Source organism: Anolis sagrei, chromosome 2, assembly GCF_037176765.1.
Source record: "Anolis sagrei isolate rAnoSag1 chromosome 2, rAnoSag1.mat, whole genome shotgun sequence".
NCBI classification, from domain to species: Eukaryota; Metazoa; Chordata; class Lepidosauria; order Squamata; family Dactyloidae; genus Anolis; species Anolis sagrei.
Window position 1 is genome coordinate 52,320,449 of NC_090022.1, and position 20,055 is coordinate 52,340,503.

The 20,055-nt window shown below is 40.0% G+C and overlaps 1 protein-coding gene across 2 annotated transcripts in view; it reads left to right on the top strand.

The window, feature by feature from the left end:
• The window catches only part of UROC1 (urocanate hydratase 1), a 69,970-nt gene that overhangs the window by 17,446 nt on the left and 32,469 nt on the right, over nucleotides 1-20,055 (top strand). For both annotated transcript variants that reach the window (XM_060766210.2, XM_060766211.2), the window contains exons 3-11: nucleotides 4,724-4,817; nucleotides 7,086-7,145; nucleotides 10,360-10,488; nucleotides 11,578-11,639; nucleotides 13,191-13,257; nucleotides 14,809-14,952; nucleotides 16,740-16,828; nucleotides 17,884-17,946; nucleotides 18,389-18,568. In XM_060766210.2, the coding sequence (XP_060622193.2) occupies nucleotides 4,724-4,817; nucleotides 7,086-7,145; nucleotides 10,360-10,488; nucleotides 11,578-11,639; nucleotides 13,191-13,257; nucleotides 14,809-14,952; nucleotides 16,740-16,828; nucleotides 17,884-17,946; nucleotides 18,389-18,568 (888 nt within the window). The remainder of the gene's footprint in view (nucleotides 1-4,723; nucleotides 4,818-7,085; nucleotides 7,146-10,359; nucleotides 10,489-11,577; nucleotides 11,640-13,190; nucleotides 13,258-14,808; nucleotides 14,953-16,739; nucleotides 16,829-17,883; nucleotides 17,947-18,388; nucleotides 18,569-20,055) is intronic.

Genomic DNA, 20,055 nt, shown 5'->3' on the forward strand with positions numbered 1-20,055 from the left:
TGCAGCATGGCAGTAAGTGGCCAGTTAGAGTCCCAAGGTCCATCTACACTATAAAATTAGTGCAGTTTGACACCACTTTAACTACCATGGCTCAATGCTATGGAATTCTAGGAATTATACTAGGTCTTTAATCTTCTTTGCCAAAGAGTGCTGGTTCCTTGCCACACGATAACTCCTATGACTCCATAGCATTGAGCCATGGCAATTGACAAACTGCATTAAATCTACAGAGTAGATGCACCTCAGGACTCTAGCTGGCCACTTAGTTACTGCTAGCTGTGGTACCTCTCTGAAGATGGCATTGCTGGGAGCAGAAAAGTGTTTCACAAAATGCAACAAGTCAACTCTTCTGGAGGATGGTCCTTGGGGGTATATATAAGCTACTGTGGCATGAGCTAAAGGGACCCCATTTGGGGCCAGAACCCATAGTTTAAGAAGTGAGCTAGGCTACTGCTTCTTAAACTCTGGGTCCCCCAATATTGATCCTGATACTTTTCTGGCACATTATTAAAAAGTTTAAAAAGTAGAATTAGTATTTATTTTGACCTCTACACAGAGATTTGAAAAGTTGTTATCATAGCAGAGATTCTTCCTATTATTCTGCAAAGTTGGGTGAGCAACATACAGTCCTAGTCCTCAGCTGGTCTCAGACTAATTTCAAAAGCAATCTGTGAGTAATTTGTTCAGACTTCTGGCAAGAGTGATCTGTTCTTTCTCTGGCAAGTTAGAGAAGGAAATGGAAAAGAGTAGCCTTGTGCATGGATTTGATTTGGCTGATTCTCTTTGGCTAATCCGGCTGGTTTGATTTGGTCAGCTGACCATAATGGCAAGGGCCCAGCCTCCATGTTTTCTTCAGCCGCAATAGAACAGTGGTTGTCAAAAACTGGCTGTCTTTGATTACAAGTGGAGTGTGGGAGGGAGGCAGCCACTAGAAGGAAAGTGTGTGTGTGTGGGGGGGGGGGGGGTAGGTACCACTCCAGGGCCTGCAAATCAAGAGAAAAGAGAGGGCTTTTAAAAGGAAGCCCAGGGTAGGATACCTCCAGGTTGATCACTCTTCCTTCTCTGGAAGTGGGGTATGGTGTCCCAAAATCCGGGACACCGAAACGGATCACAGTTTACCCAGGTTGCACAAGCCTAGAAAAGAGTACTAGAATGAGGGAGAAAACAAATGTGGCTGTAAGCAAAGTTAAGAAAACTGACTTTTTAAAAGTTACAACTGCTAAGACCCTCTAGTAAGCATGACCAATTTGGGGCTGCATGTCTGTGGGCTTGCTAAACAGGCTGATTTCCATTTTTGTGGAGTACAGGTGAAGCATTTTCTGCAGAGTTCACTGTAAACACTGCAAGTTGTTGCTAACAGGTTTGTGTAAATGGATGGCATTCATAAACCTTTAACTGTTGCCAATTTTTGTGACCCCTACATTGAGTTTAGAAGACCCCGTTTGGGGTCGAGATCCACAGTTTAAGAAGCAGTGTGCTAGGGCACTGCTTCTTAAATTGTGGGTCCCAGCCCCAAACAGGGTGCCTTTAGCTCAATGCTAGTGTCACAAAAATTGGCAACAGTTAAAGATTTATGAACGTGACAAAGATCTCTTCCAGACAGGCCCTATATCCCAGTAACTGATCCCAAGTTTACTGCTTTAAACTGGATTGTATGAGTCTGCACTGCTAGATAATCTGGGATACACAGAAAATATGTGATCAGATCATAGGATATGGGGCCTGACTGGAAGGCCCCCAGTGGCTGTTTTAGACATTTATATAGATCTGTTGTGCAGTGTTTACAGGGACTCTGCGGAAGATGCTACAGCTGTACTTTATAAAAAGGAAAATCAGCTTATTTAGCAAGCCTTGCAAATGTGGATATATTATCAATAATTTGGAGTTGCATACTTGTATTATACATCCAATCTCCCCTTTTTGGGCAAAGTCATGGAAAGCGTAGTGGCCTCACAACTCCAGGTATTCTTGAGAGACACGGATTATCTGGATTCAGCACAGTCTGGTTTCAGACCGGGACATGGTACTGAGACGGTCTTGGTCGCCTTAGTGGATGATCTGCGCCGGGAGCTAGACAGGGGGAGTGTGTCCCTGTTGGTGCTCCTGGACCTCTCAGCGGCCTTCGATACCGTCGACCACGGTATCCTTCTGGGGCGTCTTGCGGAGATGGGCTTCGGGGGCACTGTTCTACAGTGGCTCCGGTCATTTCTGGAGGGTCGCACCCAGAAGGTGTTATTGGGGGACACCTGTTCAACGCCACAGCCTTTGACTTGTGGGGTTCCACAGGGCTCTATACTGTCCCCCATGCTGTTTAATATCTACATGAAGCCGCTGGGTGAGATCATTCGGAGTTTCGGGGTGTGGTGTCATCTGTATGCAGATGATGTCCAACTCTGTCACTCCTTCCCACCTGCTACTAAGGAGGCTGTCGAGGTCCTGAACCGGTGCCTGGCTGCTGTAACGGTCTGGATGAGGGCGAACAAATTGAAATTGAATCCAGACAAGACAGAGGTACTCCTGATCAGTCGCAAGGCCGAACAGGGTATAGGGTTACAGCCTGTGCTGGATGGGGTTGCACTCCCCTTGAAGGAGCAGGTTCGCAGCTTGGGTGTGATCCTGGATTCATCGTTGAGCCTGGATCCCCAGGTTTCAGCGGTGACCAGGGGAGGATCACACTTGTCCTTATCTTGCTCTGTAGTTTTCACAGCTGTACTCTAAACCACACTGTTACTCCCAGCTCCTGTCCTCCAAAATTTCACAGACGAAAATGGACACACATAGGTAATTGACATCAGAATGTGGTCAAAATGGCAAAAAAGCTAGGAAAGGCTGTGCCAGCTTGTTTTTGTCTGAAGCTACACAGAAGGGCAAGATTTGCCTCCCTCTTTTCCTCTTCCACCCAATCAATTAAAATGAAAAATAAGTTACTTTTGCGCTTTGGACTCAGGCCCCTTCCACACAGCTGAATAAAATCCCACATTATCTACTTTAAACTGGAATATATGGCAGAGTGGACTTAGATAACTCACTTCAAAGCAAATATTGTGGGATTTTCTGCCCTGATATTCTGGGTTATATGGCTGTGTGGAAGGGCCCTCAGTTTGCAACTGAAGATAATCTGAGGGCAAACAGGAAAGATGGCAGTAGCAGAGAAAAACTGGGATGTTTTAGAAGCAGTTTGCAAAAAATATGGAATGAGAAATGATTAAGATTGTCTTATTAACTGGAAATTTGGAGAATTTGCCAATTAGAATAGACCTGTTCAATCAATAAGAACTTAAATATTTTGCTTTTCATTTAATGCATTTGTATAGTTGGGACTAACAATGCGGGTTTAGGTTTATCTGCAATTCAGTTCATAATCACCCATTGTCTGTCTAGTTCAATTTATTAGCATAAAACTACCAACCAAAATGACTTCCTTACCTGGCGAGGACAATAAACCTTCCTCATCATTCTGATATGCATTATTAATGGATATGTGTTCACGTGGGCAGATCTTGCTGCTAAAACAATTATAGCTGCAAAGAGCTCTAACTCAGGATCTGAAATTGGTCAATGGATATCTGATTAGCTTACAGAGCTGCCCCAGTTTTTCTCCTGAATGATTTCCCATATGCAAAGAGAATCTAACTATCTAACCATTCAAAAGTTGATATATAGAATTGATTAATCATAACCCCTGATGCACATCTGTCAGCTTTCTGATAATAGGAATGACATTTCCTCTTGGCTTTGTTGTATGTCTGCAGGTTGTTCCCAACTTATGGTGAGCCTATCATAGGGTTTTCTGGGGCTGAATATATGTGCTTTTATATCTGAATGGGTATTTAAAACCTGGTCTCCATAGTGCAACACTCAAACCATTGTGCCATGCTGACTCACAATTACATTTTATATCTGGTTTGTTCTGATGGGGACATTTAAAAGCACAATAGCATGCTAGTATTATATTGAATTAAGTATTCGCCATACTATTTGATACAGGGGACTGTCCATTATCCTCCACCTTGTGCCAGGGACTAGCACTACATTTACACTCATTGGCTACAATAGTTTTCCCCTCCTATTTTGGTAAATTGTCAGGACTGTCAGTCAATAGCTCAGAAACTATGAGCGGTCCAGGAACCATCACTTTAAGTAGCACTCTCCTAGAACACAATTACTATAAAAGGAACCTTTTTTTCAAGATTTTACTATCACTTTGCATACAATGTATAACTGTTATATACTGTACTGTCAGAGGATAGTAGTCTCTTGCTAACTTGCTGTTTGTGCTGTCAGCTATAACTAAAATTAATTGATTACAGTAAGGTTTAGGGCAGTGGTTCTCAACCTGTGGGTCTCCAGATGTTATGGCCTTTAACACCCAGAAATCCTAACAGCTGGAAAACTGGCTGGGATTTCTGGGAATTGTAGGCCAAAATACCTGGGGAGCCACAGGTTGAGAACCACTGGTTTAGGGAATGTATGGCTCTCCAGATGTTGCTGAATTGCAGTACCACATCCATGGCTATTTTGGATAAAGATGATGGGATTTTGCAGTCTGGCAACATCACAAAGGGCACACATTCCACACTTTTGCATTAGACCATTTTTACTTCATCTTTTCCTCTGAATTTAGTTGAGATTAATTTCTTTGAAATTAACCATAATTTACAAATGAAAAAAGATTAGGAATCATCATTTCTCTCTTGTATATTTTTTATTCTTTCAATTTCAGAGCTTACCCCATCCAGGAATATCCTTGCAAAACTATACAAGCTGCTGCAATAATGCACATGATTATGAATAATTTAGACCCTGCAGTGGCACAGGTAAGAAATGTTCACTCAAACCCGAGCCTTGGGAAGAAACATGCTGAAAACAACTGAATTGTTTTTGTGCACTAGCATATGTAGGTAAGTTTCAGTCTAAATCCTAGGGCTGTTGCCTTATGTGGCAGATGTTTGGGAACAATAGTATAGCACTGGAAGAGATAGATGTCTCGTACTTGACAAGTCCTAGACACTTTAAGCTAGCCTGCTGTCTACAGGTGTCAGGGAGCATATGCCCCTAATCACAGAGCTAAAGAAGTTGCCAGTCCTGTTGAATTCTGTAGCTAGAATGGGAAAGGGGTGCCACCTTGTTCTTGCCTATGTTACTCAGAATGCACTTTTTGAGTAAATTTCCACACTCTGGTGTGAACTTTCCCAAGACAGAAGCCCTCTCTGCACCTAAGACTATGGATTGTTTGCTTGTGAGTAGTGATGTGTGTGACCAACCTATTAAAGAGACAAATATAGGCCCGTGGGTGGTGCAGTGGGTGAAATCCTTGTACTGCTGACCTGAAGGTTGGCAGTTTGAATTTGCGGGTGTGAGCTCCCACTGTAGCCTTAGCTCCTGTCAACCTAGAAGTTCGAAAACATGCAAATGTGTGCAGATAAATAGCTACCACTTATGTGGGAAAAGGCAAAAAGACGCTCCACACAGTCATGCTGGCCACACGACCAGGAGGTGTCTATGGACAATACAGGCTCTTCAGCTTAGAAATGGAGAAGAGCACCTCCCTCAGGGCAGGAGATGGGCACTTCTGGAAATTAAAGGAGAAGCCTTTGCCTGTGTATTTGTGTCTCGCTGCATTTCATTGTAACAAGGCATTGAATGTTTGCTTGTGTTTCTTTATATGCTGAAATCTGCTCTGAGTCCCCTCAGGGAGAAGGCGGAATATCAATAAAGTGTTATTATATGTTATATAACAATTTAAACAGGGGTGGGCTCCACAGCCCTGCAGTGTAGAGCAACACCCTCACTGCAACCACTACAAAACTCTTACAACATTTCTATAAGGATTTCTGGAACAATTTCTATTATACCTACTAATAAGTACTTATGGTAAATCAAATTACTAGTATCAGCTTGAGTAGATTGATTGTGTCAGTGAGATTTACATTATTGTTGATTTACAATTCACCAGCCATGTGTCCATTCTAATTGAGACAGGAAAGGTCTCTACAGTCACTTACAGACCCACCAGCAAGACTCTACCCTTGGAAGACAATCATACTCAGCCATGAGTAATCACTTAGGATCTAATTGGGACTAGTTATTGGATTTAAGCCTTATCAACTCATAGTTACACTGATTTTGTTGATTTCATGTTGGTCCATCATAGGGATTGAAAAATATATATTAAAAAAGGCAAATTTCATTATTCCAATAGACAGATTATATGTTGTGTTTGGATTTAATTATTGACTGGATGAAGTTTTATTGCTAATGTTATATATTTTTATGTCTCTTTACTTTGTTTTTAACTGGAAAAATGCTTCACTTGATTATGTTTGTATTTTAATTGTGTTTTTGCTTGATGGATTGTTTATTGTCTTCTGGACATTTGGTCCCATGTAAGCTGCCCCAAGTCCCTTTGAGGAGAGTATAAGAATAAAGTTGTTGTTGTTGTTGTTGTTGTTGTTGTTGTTGTTAGAAACACAACAAGATGAGTCCACAGCAGAGAAGATCATTCTGCTGGCTGTTGTATGGATCACACGCCAGACACTTCCCAAGTGTCTAGGACTGTGTGATGTATCGGTGAATAATACGTGCAGATCCCAGTAAGGTGACCTTCTGCAGTGGGCAGATGGTAAATTCGTCTGCACCGATTGTGTTTAAGTGCAGGCCAAGGTTTTTAGGCACTGTACCCAGTGTGCTGATCACCACGGGGACCACCTTGACTGGCTTGTGCCAGAGTCTTTGCAGTTCGATCTTTAAATCCTCATGTTATGCCAGCTTTTCCAGTTGTTTCCCTTCAATCCTGCTGTCACCTGGGATTGCAATCCATACTTTGTTTTTTAACACGATTGTGAGGTCAGGAGTATTGTGCTCCAGAACACTGTCTGTTTGAATTCAGAAGTCCCAGAGGAGTTTGACGTGTTGTTGTTGTTGTTGCTGTTGTTGTTGTTGTTGTTGTTATTATTATTATGATAAGTTCTAACTGACAGTAAGATTCCATTTTCAAGCAGAAATATAGACTATGCTGACCACCTTGAATAAGCTATTTTTGGCATTACTGTTCAAAGTAAAATGTTTAAATATGTCATTTGCAGTTCCCCCAAGAACTTGTAACTTATGGAGGAAATGGACAAGTTTTCAGCAACTGGGCCCAGGTATGCTGTGTGTTTATATACATTCTCTGACATGACTATTGTGAAAATTTGTATTCATATTTTACCCATATTCTTCCTAAACTTTTGATGTACAATTAAACTCAAAACAGCAATCTGGTGTTTTTGAAATAATCGGTGGGTGGATAGGAGAGCAGGAGGAACCTAGTCTGTTTTGCCTATTGGCACACCTAGGTACTGATTTCGGAAAGCTACATGATGATGCATGATATGATTAAAATTGGAAGTAAGAGACCTTGGTTTTTCCTGCTATAATTTAAAGATCTGCTTCAAGAAAGAGACGGCTCCATTGGTGGCTGGTTCCATGGAGAGTGCATTTTTCTTTTGATAGGATTTGGCATTATTAAAATAAAGAAAATAAAGCAAAACAGGGGCAAAATGGGACATAAGATTTGCATGCTTAAAAACAAATTGGTATCATAAAAAGGGATGTGTGTCCTTGAATAGACACAGAGTATACTTGTTCCTTATTAAGGAAAGGCAACAATCCCTTGGTCCATTTGAGAGTAGGAGTCCCAAATTCCCAGGCAGAGTGGAGCCCTCTCATCTTTGTTTCCTTCTATAATTAGCCTCTGTGCCTCAAACAGATATAATATATGCCAAACATACTTCCGTACTTAGTGTGCGTATTGAACTTCACAGTGTAATAAAGGAATCACAACTTTTGGAAACTTACTATCTATTCTTTTGCTCCAGCAACCTTGTTCAGTTCAGATATGACTTATGATATTGAGCAAGGGTTTCACAGCAGAATAAACACTTCTTTGTCATTGGTTACTTAAGAACACCAATTGGATGAATTATTTATTTAGTTGTGATAAGAACAATTTGTTCTCAGTGCTTGGTGCCATGTAAAAGAGACTTTTAAAAAATAGCTGTAGCTATTTTTCTTTTGCTGTAGCAAAAATGTGCCTCAAAATGTTATTTTTGGTGTTTGTTATCTATGCAATCCCTTCCTTTTTTACTAAGAGGATTACTGTATAAAATCATAGAATCATAGAATCAAAGAGTTGGAAGAGACCTCATGGGCCATCCAGTCCAACCCCCTGCCAAGAAGCAGGAATATCGCATTCAAATCACCCCTGACAAATGGCCATCCAGCCTCTGCTTAAAAGCTTCCAAAGAAGGAGCCTCCACCACACTCCGGGGCAGAGAGTTCCACTGCTGAACGGCTCTCACAGTCAGGAAGTTCTTCCTAATGTTCAGATGGAATCTCCTCTCTTGTAGTTTGAAGCCATTGTTCCGCGTCCTAGTCTCCAAGGAAGCAGAAAACAAGCTTGCTCCCTCCTCCCTGTGGCTTCCTCTCACATATTTATACATGGCTATCATATCTCCTCTCAACCTTCTCTTCTTCAGGCTAAACATGCCCAGTTCCCTAAGCCGCTCCTCATAGGGCTTGTTCTCCAGACCCTTGATCATTTTAGTCGCCCTCCTCTGGACACATTCCAGCTTGTCAATATCTCTCTTGAATTGTGGTGCCCAAAATTGGACACAATATTCCAGATGTGGTCTAACCAAAGCGAAATAGAGGGGTAGCATTACTTCCTTAGATCTAGACACTATGCTCCTATTGATGCAGGCCAAAATCCCATTGGCTTTTTTTGCCGCCACATCACATTGTTGGCTCATGTTTAACTTGTTGTCCACGAGGACTCCAAGATCTTTTTCACACATACTGCTCTCGAGCCAGGCATCCCCCATTCTGTATCTTTGCATTTCATTTTTTCTGCCAAAGTGGAGTATCTTGCATTTGTCACTGTTGAACTTCATTTTGTTAGTTTTGGCCCATCTCTCTAATCTGTCAAGATCGTTTTGAATTCTGCTCCTGTCCTCTGGAGTATTGGCTATCCCTCCCAATTTGGTGTCGTCTGCAAACTTGATGATTATGCCTTCTAGCCCTTCATCTAAGTCATTAATAAAGATGTTGAACAGGACCGGGCCCAGGACGGAACCCTGCGGCACTCCACTTGTCACTTCTTTCCAAGATGAAGAGGAAGCATTAGTGAGCACTCTCTGTGTTCGTCCACTTAACCAATTACAGATCCACCTCACTGTAGTTTTGCCTAGCCCACATTGGACTAGTTTCCTTGCCAGAAGGTCATGGGGGACCTTGTCGAAGGCCTTACTGAAATCCAGGTACGCTACATCCACGGCATTCCCCGCATCTACCCAGCTTGTAGCTCTATTGAAGAAAGAGATCAGATTAGTCTGGCATGACTTGTTTTTGATAAATCCATGTTGACTATTAGCGATGACTGCATTTGTTTCTAAGTGTTTGCAGACCGCTTCCTTAACAATCTTTTCCAGAATCTTGCCCGGTATCGACGTGAGGCTGACCGGACGGTAGTTGTTTGGGTCGTCCTTTTTTCCCTTCTTGAAGATTGGGACCACATTGGCCCTCCTCCAATCTGCTGGAACTTCTCCCGTTCTCCAAGAACTCTCAAATATGGTTGCCAATGGTTCTGAAATGACTTCCGCTAGTTCCTTCAATACTCTGGGGTGTAGTTGATCTGGCCCTGGGGACTTGAACTCATTAAGAGCGGCCAGGTATTCCTGGATGACTTCTTTCCCAATTTGGGGTTGGATGTCCTCCAATCCCTCATCCACTCCATCTTGCTGTAGACCATGTCTTCGGATGAAATTCCAGTATCACTTTTATTAAGACTTGGGCAATCTTTGATCCATGCATATAATTAAAATATTACTTATTTAAGACATCCAAATCCTAACTAACCCTAACTAACACACATCTTTATCTCATATTCTGATCCAGCATATTCATCTGCCTCATTCCCTTAACCAACTAACATCTATTTAACTTTTTTAGTATCACCTCAAACTTCCATTCAATCACATCCAGGCAAGATCCCTTAACTACCACAATTCCATATTCTCTTCTCCTTTAAAGGATGAAGGAGATATTTCCATTTTCAGAACTGCAATAAGAACAGAACAGTTTGAAAGAAAAAAATGGGGTGGGGGGAGTATTGGATGAAGGGGGACTCGTCATACAACCCCACCTCCCATGTTGATACTGTATTCATTGCAAATCATCTCTCCAAAGCTTTAGGAGAACTTAGTTATGAGAAATTCAGTTCTGTCTGTTGCCATCTCATCTCAATTGCCCCATAAAAGCTGATGAATGCTGATTAAGGAAACTTAGTCTGCTGTTTTTCCATTTCTCTCCCTATTCTAGTTCTGGCTGGTGATGCGCTATTTGTCTGAGATGACTGAAGATCAGACTTTAGTCATGTATAGTGGACATCCTTTAGGACTGTTTCCTAGCCACCGCAATGCTCCTCGATTAGTCATCACCAATGGCATGGTAAGAGCTCACTGTCAGCCTATCCTCTTTGTATGCATGTACTGGTTTTGACCTTTATAGCGCTGTATGGTTTGGGTTCAGGTTACCTACAGAATTGCATTCTTCTGTACAATCTGCCCAAGGCACTTGTGTCCTCTTAGCCTGCCAGAACCCTACTGACAACCGTCACCCAGATGACCTTTTCATCAGCAACTCCAAGACTGTGGAACGACCTGCCAGAAGAGCTCTGATGGCTAAATCAGCTGTCTGAATTTAAGAAACAACTGAAGACCTAGCTATTCCAACAGGCCTACCCAGTCAATTTTACTATGAATTTTAAAATACATCTAGTGTCAACTGTCTTTTAATATTAGTTTTTCATAGCACCCAAAGTCCCTTGCCTATTTTTCCTTGAACAATGATAATTTAATAATAATTTCGCTTATAACCTGTATTTTCTATGATGAATGCATTGCAGTGTCCATAGTTCTCTCTCACACACATCATATGTTTGTTAAAAATCCCATGGGTAGGTCACACTGAGACATAGTAACCAACCCAAGGTAGTTGAGTGGGTTCCGTAGTTGAAGGTCAAAACAAATTATATTCTTGACACAGAACTAAAAGAGTCATAGTTTGACTGTGCTCACCTTGCATTTTGCACTGTGTACCTTATTTGTAATTGGTCACTGGAAGATCAGTATGAGTTTAGTTTGCAAGTCTCAATCTTGATGAAATCCCATATTAAAAGGAAAAGAGGGTTAACATTGAGTTTGATCACTGTAAGGACTACCACCTGAATTTTCCAAATCTCAGTCCAACAATCTAACCACTAGCCCATATTGATTCTGTCGCTCTGTTATCATTTCTTTGTGTTTCAGAGAACAAAAAAGAGAGAGATAAATCATCCAGGTGTTCTTGTAGATTATTAAGAACTCCTCACTTGTTGTGATTGGAACATCTAGAATTTGATCCCATTTACTCTTCCTGTAGAATTCTCTCACATTTTGCACATATGAATGATTGATTGCATTTAGCTGGGTACTTGACAGTAGAATTGGCTCTAACTGGGTATTATTTAAAATCTATTTTTCCTTTTCCTTTGTTCAGGTAATTCCTAACTATTCCTCCAGAGAAGAATATGAGCGAATGTTTGCGATGGGGGTTACAATGTAAGTAAGTTTGAATTCATGATTCAAACTTTTTGATTTCCCCATATAATGTATATGGAGTATCTTTTATTTCAGAATCTAGATTTTTTTGGCAGGGCCTGTGAATATATAATCAACAGTTATAGCATTTTGAGAATATTATTTCAGTTGATTCTGCTCTATCCCAGGAAGTCCTGGATTTGTCATTTTCTTGAGGTACTTGAAATTCTCTGCTAGAGAACTTTAGCCCACTCTCCTGAACAGTTCCCATGCACCTGATTTAATCCTCAACCTCTCGTCTCAGAGCATTTTGGGAATAATAGAGTAAAGGAGAGGACTAGGTTCTTCAAGGAGAAAATTCCAAATTTCTCAACAAAGCTACAAACCCCAGGATTCCCTAGGATGAAGCTATGGCTATTGAAGTAGAAGCAAAGAATTATAGAGCTGGAAGAGACCTCGTGGGCCATCCAGTCCATCCCCCTGCCAAGAAGCAGGAAAATCACATTCAAAGCACCCCTGACAGATGACCATCCAGCCTCTGTTTAAAAGCTTCCAAAAAAGGACCCTTCACCAACTCAGGGGCAAAGAGTTCCACTGCTGAACAGCTCTCACAGTTAGGAAGTTCTTCCTAATGTTCTGGTGGAATCTCTTTTCCTGTAGTTTGAAGCCAATGTTCCGTGTCCTAGTCTCCAGGACAGCGGAAAACAAGCCTGCTCCCTCCTCTCTATGACTTCCCCTCACATGGCTATCATGTCTCATCTCAGCTTTTCTTCTTCAGGCTAAACATGCCTAGCTATTCGAGTTGCTCCGCATAGGGCTTGTTCTCCTCCGGAGACATTCCAGCTTGTCAACATCTCCCTCCAATTGTGGTGCCCAGAATTGGACACAGTGTGGTTTCAGGTGTGGTCTGACCAAGGCAGAATAGAGGGGTAGCATGAATTCCTTGGATCTAGACACTATGCTCCTATTTGTGCAGGCCAAAATCCTATTGGTTTTTTAGATGCCGCATGACATTGTTGGCTCATGTTTAACTTCTTGTCCGTGAGGACTTCATGTTCTTTTTCACATGTACTGCTGTCGAGCCACGTGTCCCCCATTCTGTATCTTTGCATTTCATTTTTTCCTGCCTAAGTGGAGTATCTTGCATTTGTCTCTGTTGAATTTCATTTTGTTAGTTTTGGCCCATTTCTCTAATCTGTTAAGATCGTATCAAATGGAAATGTTTTGAACTGTTTTGCTTAGATATACACAATGGGAAAGGGACGGCCACATAGGACACTGGAAAGCAATGCATGTAAAAAAATGTAGGCTAAATGTGCAAGTCAATAGCAGAATCCTCCTTCAACTCAATGGGATTTAGAAGTGTGCTAAAGACCACAGCTAACTGGAAGGGTGGGGTACAGATGTTTGATCAGTAGCAAGTCTTTTCTCTTTTGGTAATCCCTGAATGAATTGCATTAAAATGCCATCATCATGTCAATATGGACAGTCACGAGGAGGAGGCATTGCCTCCATTTGTCCCAATTTATCAAGGACAGAGAAAAAAATGTTGTTTGCACTCCCATCAAACAGGTATGGACAGATGACAGCAGGGAGCTATTGCTACATTGGACCACAAGGAATAGTCCACGGCACTGTGGTAAGACAAGAGCACTATCTGCCAGAATGTGCCATGTCTGAAAAAGGGCACTGTTATATCACTTCCTATAAGACAAACAAATGACTTGTTGCTTACAAAATTGATTTTTGAAAGGAGCTCATTGTTTAATTTATTACGAAAACCCTTTCACTTGCTAGCTTGCTTCCAGAATGTGACTAAGTTCTAACCTTGATTTCTCCTAAAATTCCCTAAAATTCATTGCCCGTATATACTCAAGTATAAGCCAGTCCAAATATAAGCCAAGGCATCTAATTTTACCACAAAAAACTGGGAAAATGCATTGACTCGAGTATAAGCCGAGGGTGGGAAATGGAGCAGCTACTAGTAAATTTCAAAATAAAAATAGATACCAATAAAATTACATTAATTGAGGCATCAGTAGGTTAAATTTTTACATAAAACTGTAATTTAAGATAAGAGTGTCCAACTCTGATTAAACCATTATTCTAACATTCTTCAATGTAAATGTGCTTACGTTTCTTTCCAATAATGATGTTGTTGTTCATTCGTTCAGTCGTCTCCGACTCTTGATGATAGAGAGTGAAATAATAAATGGAATAATAATAGTAATGGAGTAAAATAATGGAAATGTAATAATAACAGTAATAATAAAGTTAAATAATAAATGTAATAATAACAATAATAGAGTAAAATAATAAATGTAATAATAATAAATAGAGTAAAATAATGTAAATGTAATAATATTAATAATAATAGAGTAAAATAATAAATGTAATAATAATAGTAATAATAACAGAGTAAAATAATAAATAACTTTGACTCGAGTATAAGCCAAGGGGACTTTTTCAGCCAAAAAAGGGCTGAAAACTCTCCTTATACTTGAGTATGTATGGTACTTTTAAGCTCTGATTTCTTAGTTATGAAAATTGCACAACTATTCCAAGGCTTTTTGTGTGTGTGTGATGACACTATGTGATGACTCTGTTCTAAAACACTATGAGAGATTTTATTTTATTGGACGTAATTCAGTCATGACCAAGCACTGGCCAAAAGAGACTTTCATGAGTCTAAAGTACTCTTTTGCAGAGGAGGCCACCTCTTATGTCTCTGAATGATGCTTAGTTCTGATTTTACCTCCCTTAAACCTCCACTGGGGCCAAAGCATTCCTGCCATACTTCTGGGTATCTGTGATTACACCTTCCAGTAACTACCTGTGTCAAAATTTACCATCCTTGGGGGATAGAGAGAAAACCCAGAAGAATCTCTTTTGTAAGGAAAAGGGAATCCCTGCTTTAATTCATGAAAATGGCAAGCCCGTGTGACTAAACCATCCAGAAATTCGTCTGGAAGCAGCAGAACTTGAAGGGGTATTCTTGCCAAAGTTTGAGTTGAAAAATCTTGGAAGCCTCCTTCATTTTGCTTAAAATGATGTTCTTTAATAAAACCCAAGTACTGTCAACATGATATCAGTTTTGAATGATAAACAAAAGTTGCTTTTGACTGGCAGTTTATGTAAGAAGGTACCTTCTGTACACTAACTGACTTTTTCCTTTGCTATATTACTTTAGCTCACAGTGCTGAATGCTGGCCGTCGCTACTTGGGAGTAGAGAATCTGGCTGGGAAAGTCTTTGTTACATCTGGACTTGGAGGAATGAGTGGAGCTCAAGCAAAGGCTGCAGTCATTGCTGGCTGCGTTGGAGTTATTGCCGAGGTAACCCTACATGTTCTTGTTGCATTGTTTTTTGAGGGGTGGTTTTTTGTTGATCCGTCAATTTTAAAACTTATTGGGCAGAGGAGATATCAGATGTTTATACCTGAGGTATTTGAACTTTGTATCCTTGTTCTAAGGGCCATCCTGGAGCACTGGAGCATGGCTCGTGAAAATAGAGTTTGAATCCCTGCTTAGCTAGGGAAGCTCACTGAGTGGCCTTGGGCAAGTCAAACATTCTTGGCCCCATAAGACAGGCAATATATTAAATCTCTTCTGAACAAATCTAGCTAAGAAAACCCCATGGTAGGTTTGCCTTAAGGTCATCATAGGTTGGAGATGACTTAAAAGCACCCAACATTAACTACATATTGGGTCACCCTGGGCAAATCATACACTTTCCGACACACACAATCTTATGATCAGGTTACCTCAGGTTCAACAGAAGTTGTAAATGACTTGAAGGCACACAACAACAACAACCCCCCTTGACTGCACAGTCAACAGCTGATCAAATAAACTAAAGGAGTAATAGCATCACCAGATAAATGCACAAAGAACATATGTGCAGTTCCCTGTATTATCTGTTCAAAGCAGATAATCTGGATTTTATATGGCAGTGTAGAAGGAGCCTCAGAGATGTTATATTTCTTAGAGTTTAGCAGCTGAATCATCAATGATGTCAAACCTTTATAGTATTTAAAAATACATACATTACTATATTTGGAATTACTGCTTGAATACATCATGGGTACACTCTGAATTTAATTCCAGAGTTGCACAGGGATATACTATAACTTCACTCTAGCATTGCATGAGAAGATGTACAGTACATTCATGAAAAAGGACTTTCTTCTCACCTCTCCTCTGTAGTTTGCTCTATCTTTCAAAAAACCTTCTAACCTTCGGGAACAATATTTAAGGGCATCACAAAGGAGGTTTTCCCAGTATAATGGCAACAATGAGTCCCCACCTATATTTGTTAAATTTAATATACTCAAGTATTATAATTTTATAAGCAATTCAGCATGCACATAATCTATATGTAAGAAAGCGACTCTATATTTCTCACTAATACAAAGATTTAGTAGCATACTTTTTTTTCAGTTTCTGCAAATGTTCATTTTAAAACCATTCCCACATGTTTATTTTCCACAGGAATCCAAATTTCTGGAATTTTTACATGTATAGGTTGACCTTTACTATATTTAGCTCTACTTCTGGTTTTCAATAAACTCTGCACCATGCTATCAACTTTGAGACTAGATTCTTCTTTGGTGAGAAAATGCCTCAATCTATTTAAATCAACAACTATGTTGGACAAAAAGTTTCAAGAGTTATGAAGTGGATATACTGCTGAAAAGATGTTTGGTTAAATGTGGATAACGCCAAGCAGATTGTAGTCCAACTATGTAGTGGTTGACAGATACACCAAGACTTTTTCACTCCATAATACATTTCCCTGAGGAACTGAAATGTTTTCATGTGAAGCAAGCCTATGATAATAGCCTTATAGCTCTGATATTAAAAACAGCAATAAAGGGCTTCAGTGACCTGTGTAATTTTACCACTGATGATGGGAACAGGATCTTGATTCTATATTTGTTCTGACAGGAAATTTCACTAAGTGGTAATTTGTGCTTTATAACCTATAAGTGGCCTGTCCCACATTAGATCTCGTATTTACATGGTGCCAGACTGGTTAGATGAATCTCTGAATTATGATTCACAGTGAGATGGTGGTAGTGGGAAAACTTCTATATTTACTTTTAAAAAATCTTATCTTTTAGGTGGATGAAGCTGCCCTTTTAAAACGACATCAGCAAGGGTGGCTGATGGAAATCACAAAGAATCTGGACCAATGCATTGTTCGGCTTAGGTACTGATTCTATATTTAATTTTTTAATTTTATTCTTTTGACATGAGACCCAAGATGGTTTTTCCATAACACCCTCCACTGACCCATCTAAGATCTGATTTTGACCAGACTCACATCTTCACCCCTTCCTCCTTTTGTTTAAAGAATGTGTCCCTGGTTCTGTTAAACTGATGAATTCACATGGGGTACATAGCAATGGTTCTCAGCCTGTGGGTCCCCAGATGTTGTGGCCTTCAACTCCCAGAAACCCTACCAACTGGTAAACTAGCTGGGATTTCTGGGAATTGTAGGCCAAAACACCTATATGCCACAGGTTGAAACCGCTGGTATATAGGAATGTTTTAAGGCAGCTATCTATGGTGCTGAATCCAAAATGTTCAGGACCATGAAAAGTTCCCATAAAGTCCTTCCACTGGCTCCTGCTGATATCATCATTGAAGTTCTGCACAAATGAATTCTTTTTTGCTTCAATCTCAGCTTGAAGAACATCTCTCTCTTATGAACCACTAAAATAGAAGAAAATTAATGAAACATCCTATTTCAATTAAGAAATTGTCCATTTTTATTGTAACCTTCCAAAATGACTAATTTGATTTGCACTTACCAGGTATTGTTCATACATAGTTAATTCTTAACAAAGATTTTTGCAGCATTTTAAAGTCTCCAAAATCCCTGTTGCACTCAGCTCAAAACTGGCCATGCCTATAGTATCAGAACACCGATTTCCATAGCAGCTAGAATTGTGACATTTTTGCCACAAGACTTGCTTTGACACCAGGGGGGAACAGTCAATGACAACTATAGAATCAAAGCAGGCAGTGAGTTTGAAGAGAGGATTGCAAAACAAAGCAGAAAGACATTCAGGAGATGAAAACGGGAGGCTACCACATCAGAAGACATTTGACATTTACAGGCCTATAGCTTGTGAATAACCATTGCTTGAAAAGGTTATAATTGCTTTAATATATTTATTAGAACATTTCATTCTTTGCATACTTAGTAAGATACCATTTGAAAATGTTTCTTTTTTTCTCTCTTTTTCAAAAATTATACAGAGAAGCAAAGAAGAGGAAAACAGCTCTGAGTTTAGGATATCATGGAAATGTGGTTGATCTTTGGTAAGTACTGATTGGCCCATGGCAAACTTGAATATTGTGTATTAACAATTAAAGTTTAGTATAGAGTTGCAATTCTTTCACTATTGGGCTTGTGTTGCGACAGGTTTTTTAAAACTTAAACCCATCTTTGATATACACAAAAACACATATCCCACAATGGTCAAACCGCACAATCAAATGTGACTGACAACTCCCTTAATCACCGAATCGATTACCCAACAAATGATTCTGAGTTCTTTTACTACTACATCTAAAATTAAACATTGTTTTAAAAAAACACCAAAGCAAATGATACATTAATTTGACAGTATTTAGTATTTCTACTTTAAAGAAAATAAAATGGATGGATATGGGAGAGAGTTGTGACCATAGGCTAGTTGATTTTAAGACAGTTCTACATTTGTTTACTTTTGTTCTTTCACTGTTCACTTTTTATATACAGGGAGAGGCTTGTTGAGGAATTTGAGAAAACTGGAGAATTATTGGCTGACCTGGGATCTGACCAAACATCTTGTCACAACCCATTCAATGGAGGCTACTACCCAGTACAGCTCACGTTTAAGGAGGCAAACCAGCTCATGTCCAGCAATCCTGTAAAATTTCAGGCTCTCGTGCAAGAAAGGTACTTCAGATTTTGGTACAGGGTATCTAGATTTGATCAAATTCTGTATCTTGCAAACTCAAGATGTCTCTTGCAACACTGACTTTCCTTCTCTAAATAATTTAGACTAAAAACTATTTAAGTCCTGAAAAATCATAAAACAGGTAGTCTAGGTTCTCCCCTAATATGGTAAGCCATGTCTAAAATATTTTAGGCCACATAGTCAATGAGTGAAGTAGATACGTACATACATGTATGCTTGAAGCATTGTAATGCTATGTGTAATGTCTGATAAAATTCATAACTTTGTACTTGCAGTTTGAATACGTAAGAATGCATATTTCATTCTCTCTAACCTTAATCTTCTTAGTTACTCATAATCGTTATTCATTTGTTTTCAATATCTTTATAAAGACAACACAGAGGTACTCTGTAAGAGATCTGTTTCAGCTTTCCAAAGTTATGTACTCTAGACAATTGGCTTCGTTGAGGTGCAGAAGCCAATCCAAGTGAAGGAAAGTGATGAAATATAGCCTCAAGGAAGAGAGGAATGGAGAAAGACAACTGAGCACCAGATGTCTAGTATTTACCGCATGCTCGCCATTGTGTTAGGATAAGGCAGGTGTGGGAATATGTGGTCCTCTGGATATTCTTAGATTACAGCTTCTGTCAACTTTGTCCAGCATAGTCAATACTAAGAGACCATGGGAAAACATAGGGGCTACTTGGAACAAGGCTTTTTAAATGTTTCCAATCAGAACCCCTTTTGGGCCAAGAAATGTTTATGTGACCCCGGTACAGAGACATATAAACGATTTTGTGTTGTGACCCACAGTTTAAGAAGCAGTGACTCGGGGCATGTTTGTTACATTTCAGCTCACAAGGGTATTAATGTAAACTGGTAGTTCAACAGTGTCAACTGTGCAATATGGCAGGAAGTAAAGCCAATGTGGTTCTAGGCTGGATTAATAAGAGTATAGTTCTATATCAAGATAAGTAATTGGACAACTCTATTAAACTATGGTCAGATACCACCTTAATTGCTGTGTGCTAAAATTCAAGACAGATATTGACAAGCTGGAACATGTCCATAGAGGGACAAATAGTAAATGGTGTGGAAGTGAAGCCTTATGAGGAGCAGCATGGGGAACTGGGTATATTTAGCTTGCAGACAGAGGGTACATGATCACAATGTTTAAATATTTGAAATAAATATTTGGGACAAACTTGTTTTCTGCTGCTCTTGAGAGTAGAGAACTCATCACATTAAGACCGTGGCCCACATCACCTGACTTCCCTTTTACCCCATCTTACGGGGGAAAGTGTTCAATGCCCAGCTTCCCTCATTGTTGCCTATACAACATGAGAAGCTTCTTGTGTTGCTGTGGCAGCAGCTTACGATACTTCGCCTCCACTCGCGCCATGGAACCCCACTGAATCTACATTGTGGGATGGGAGCTGGTGGGCTCCATGCCACAAGTGAAGAGGGAGCCCGTCTGATTTTTTTA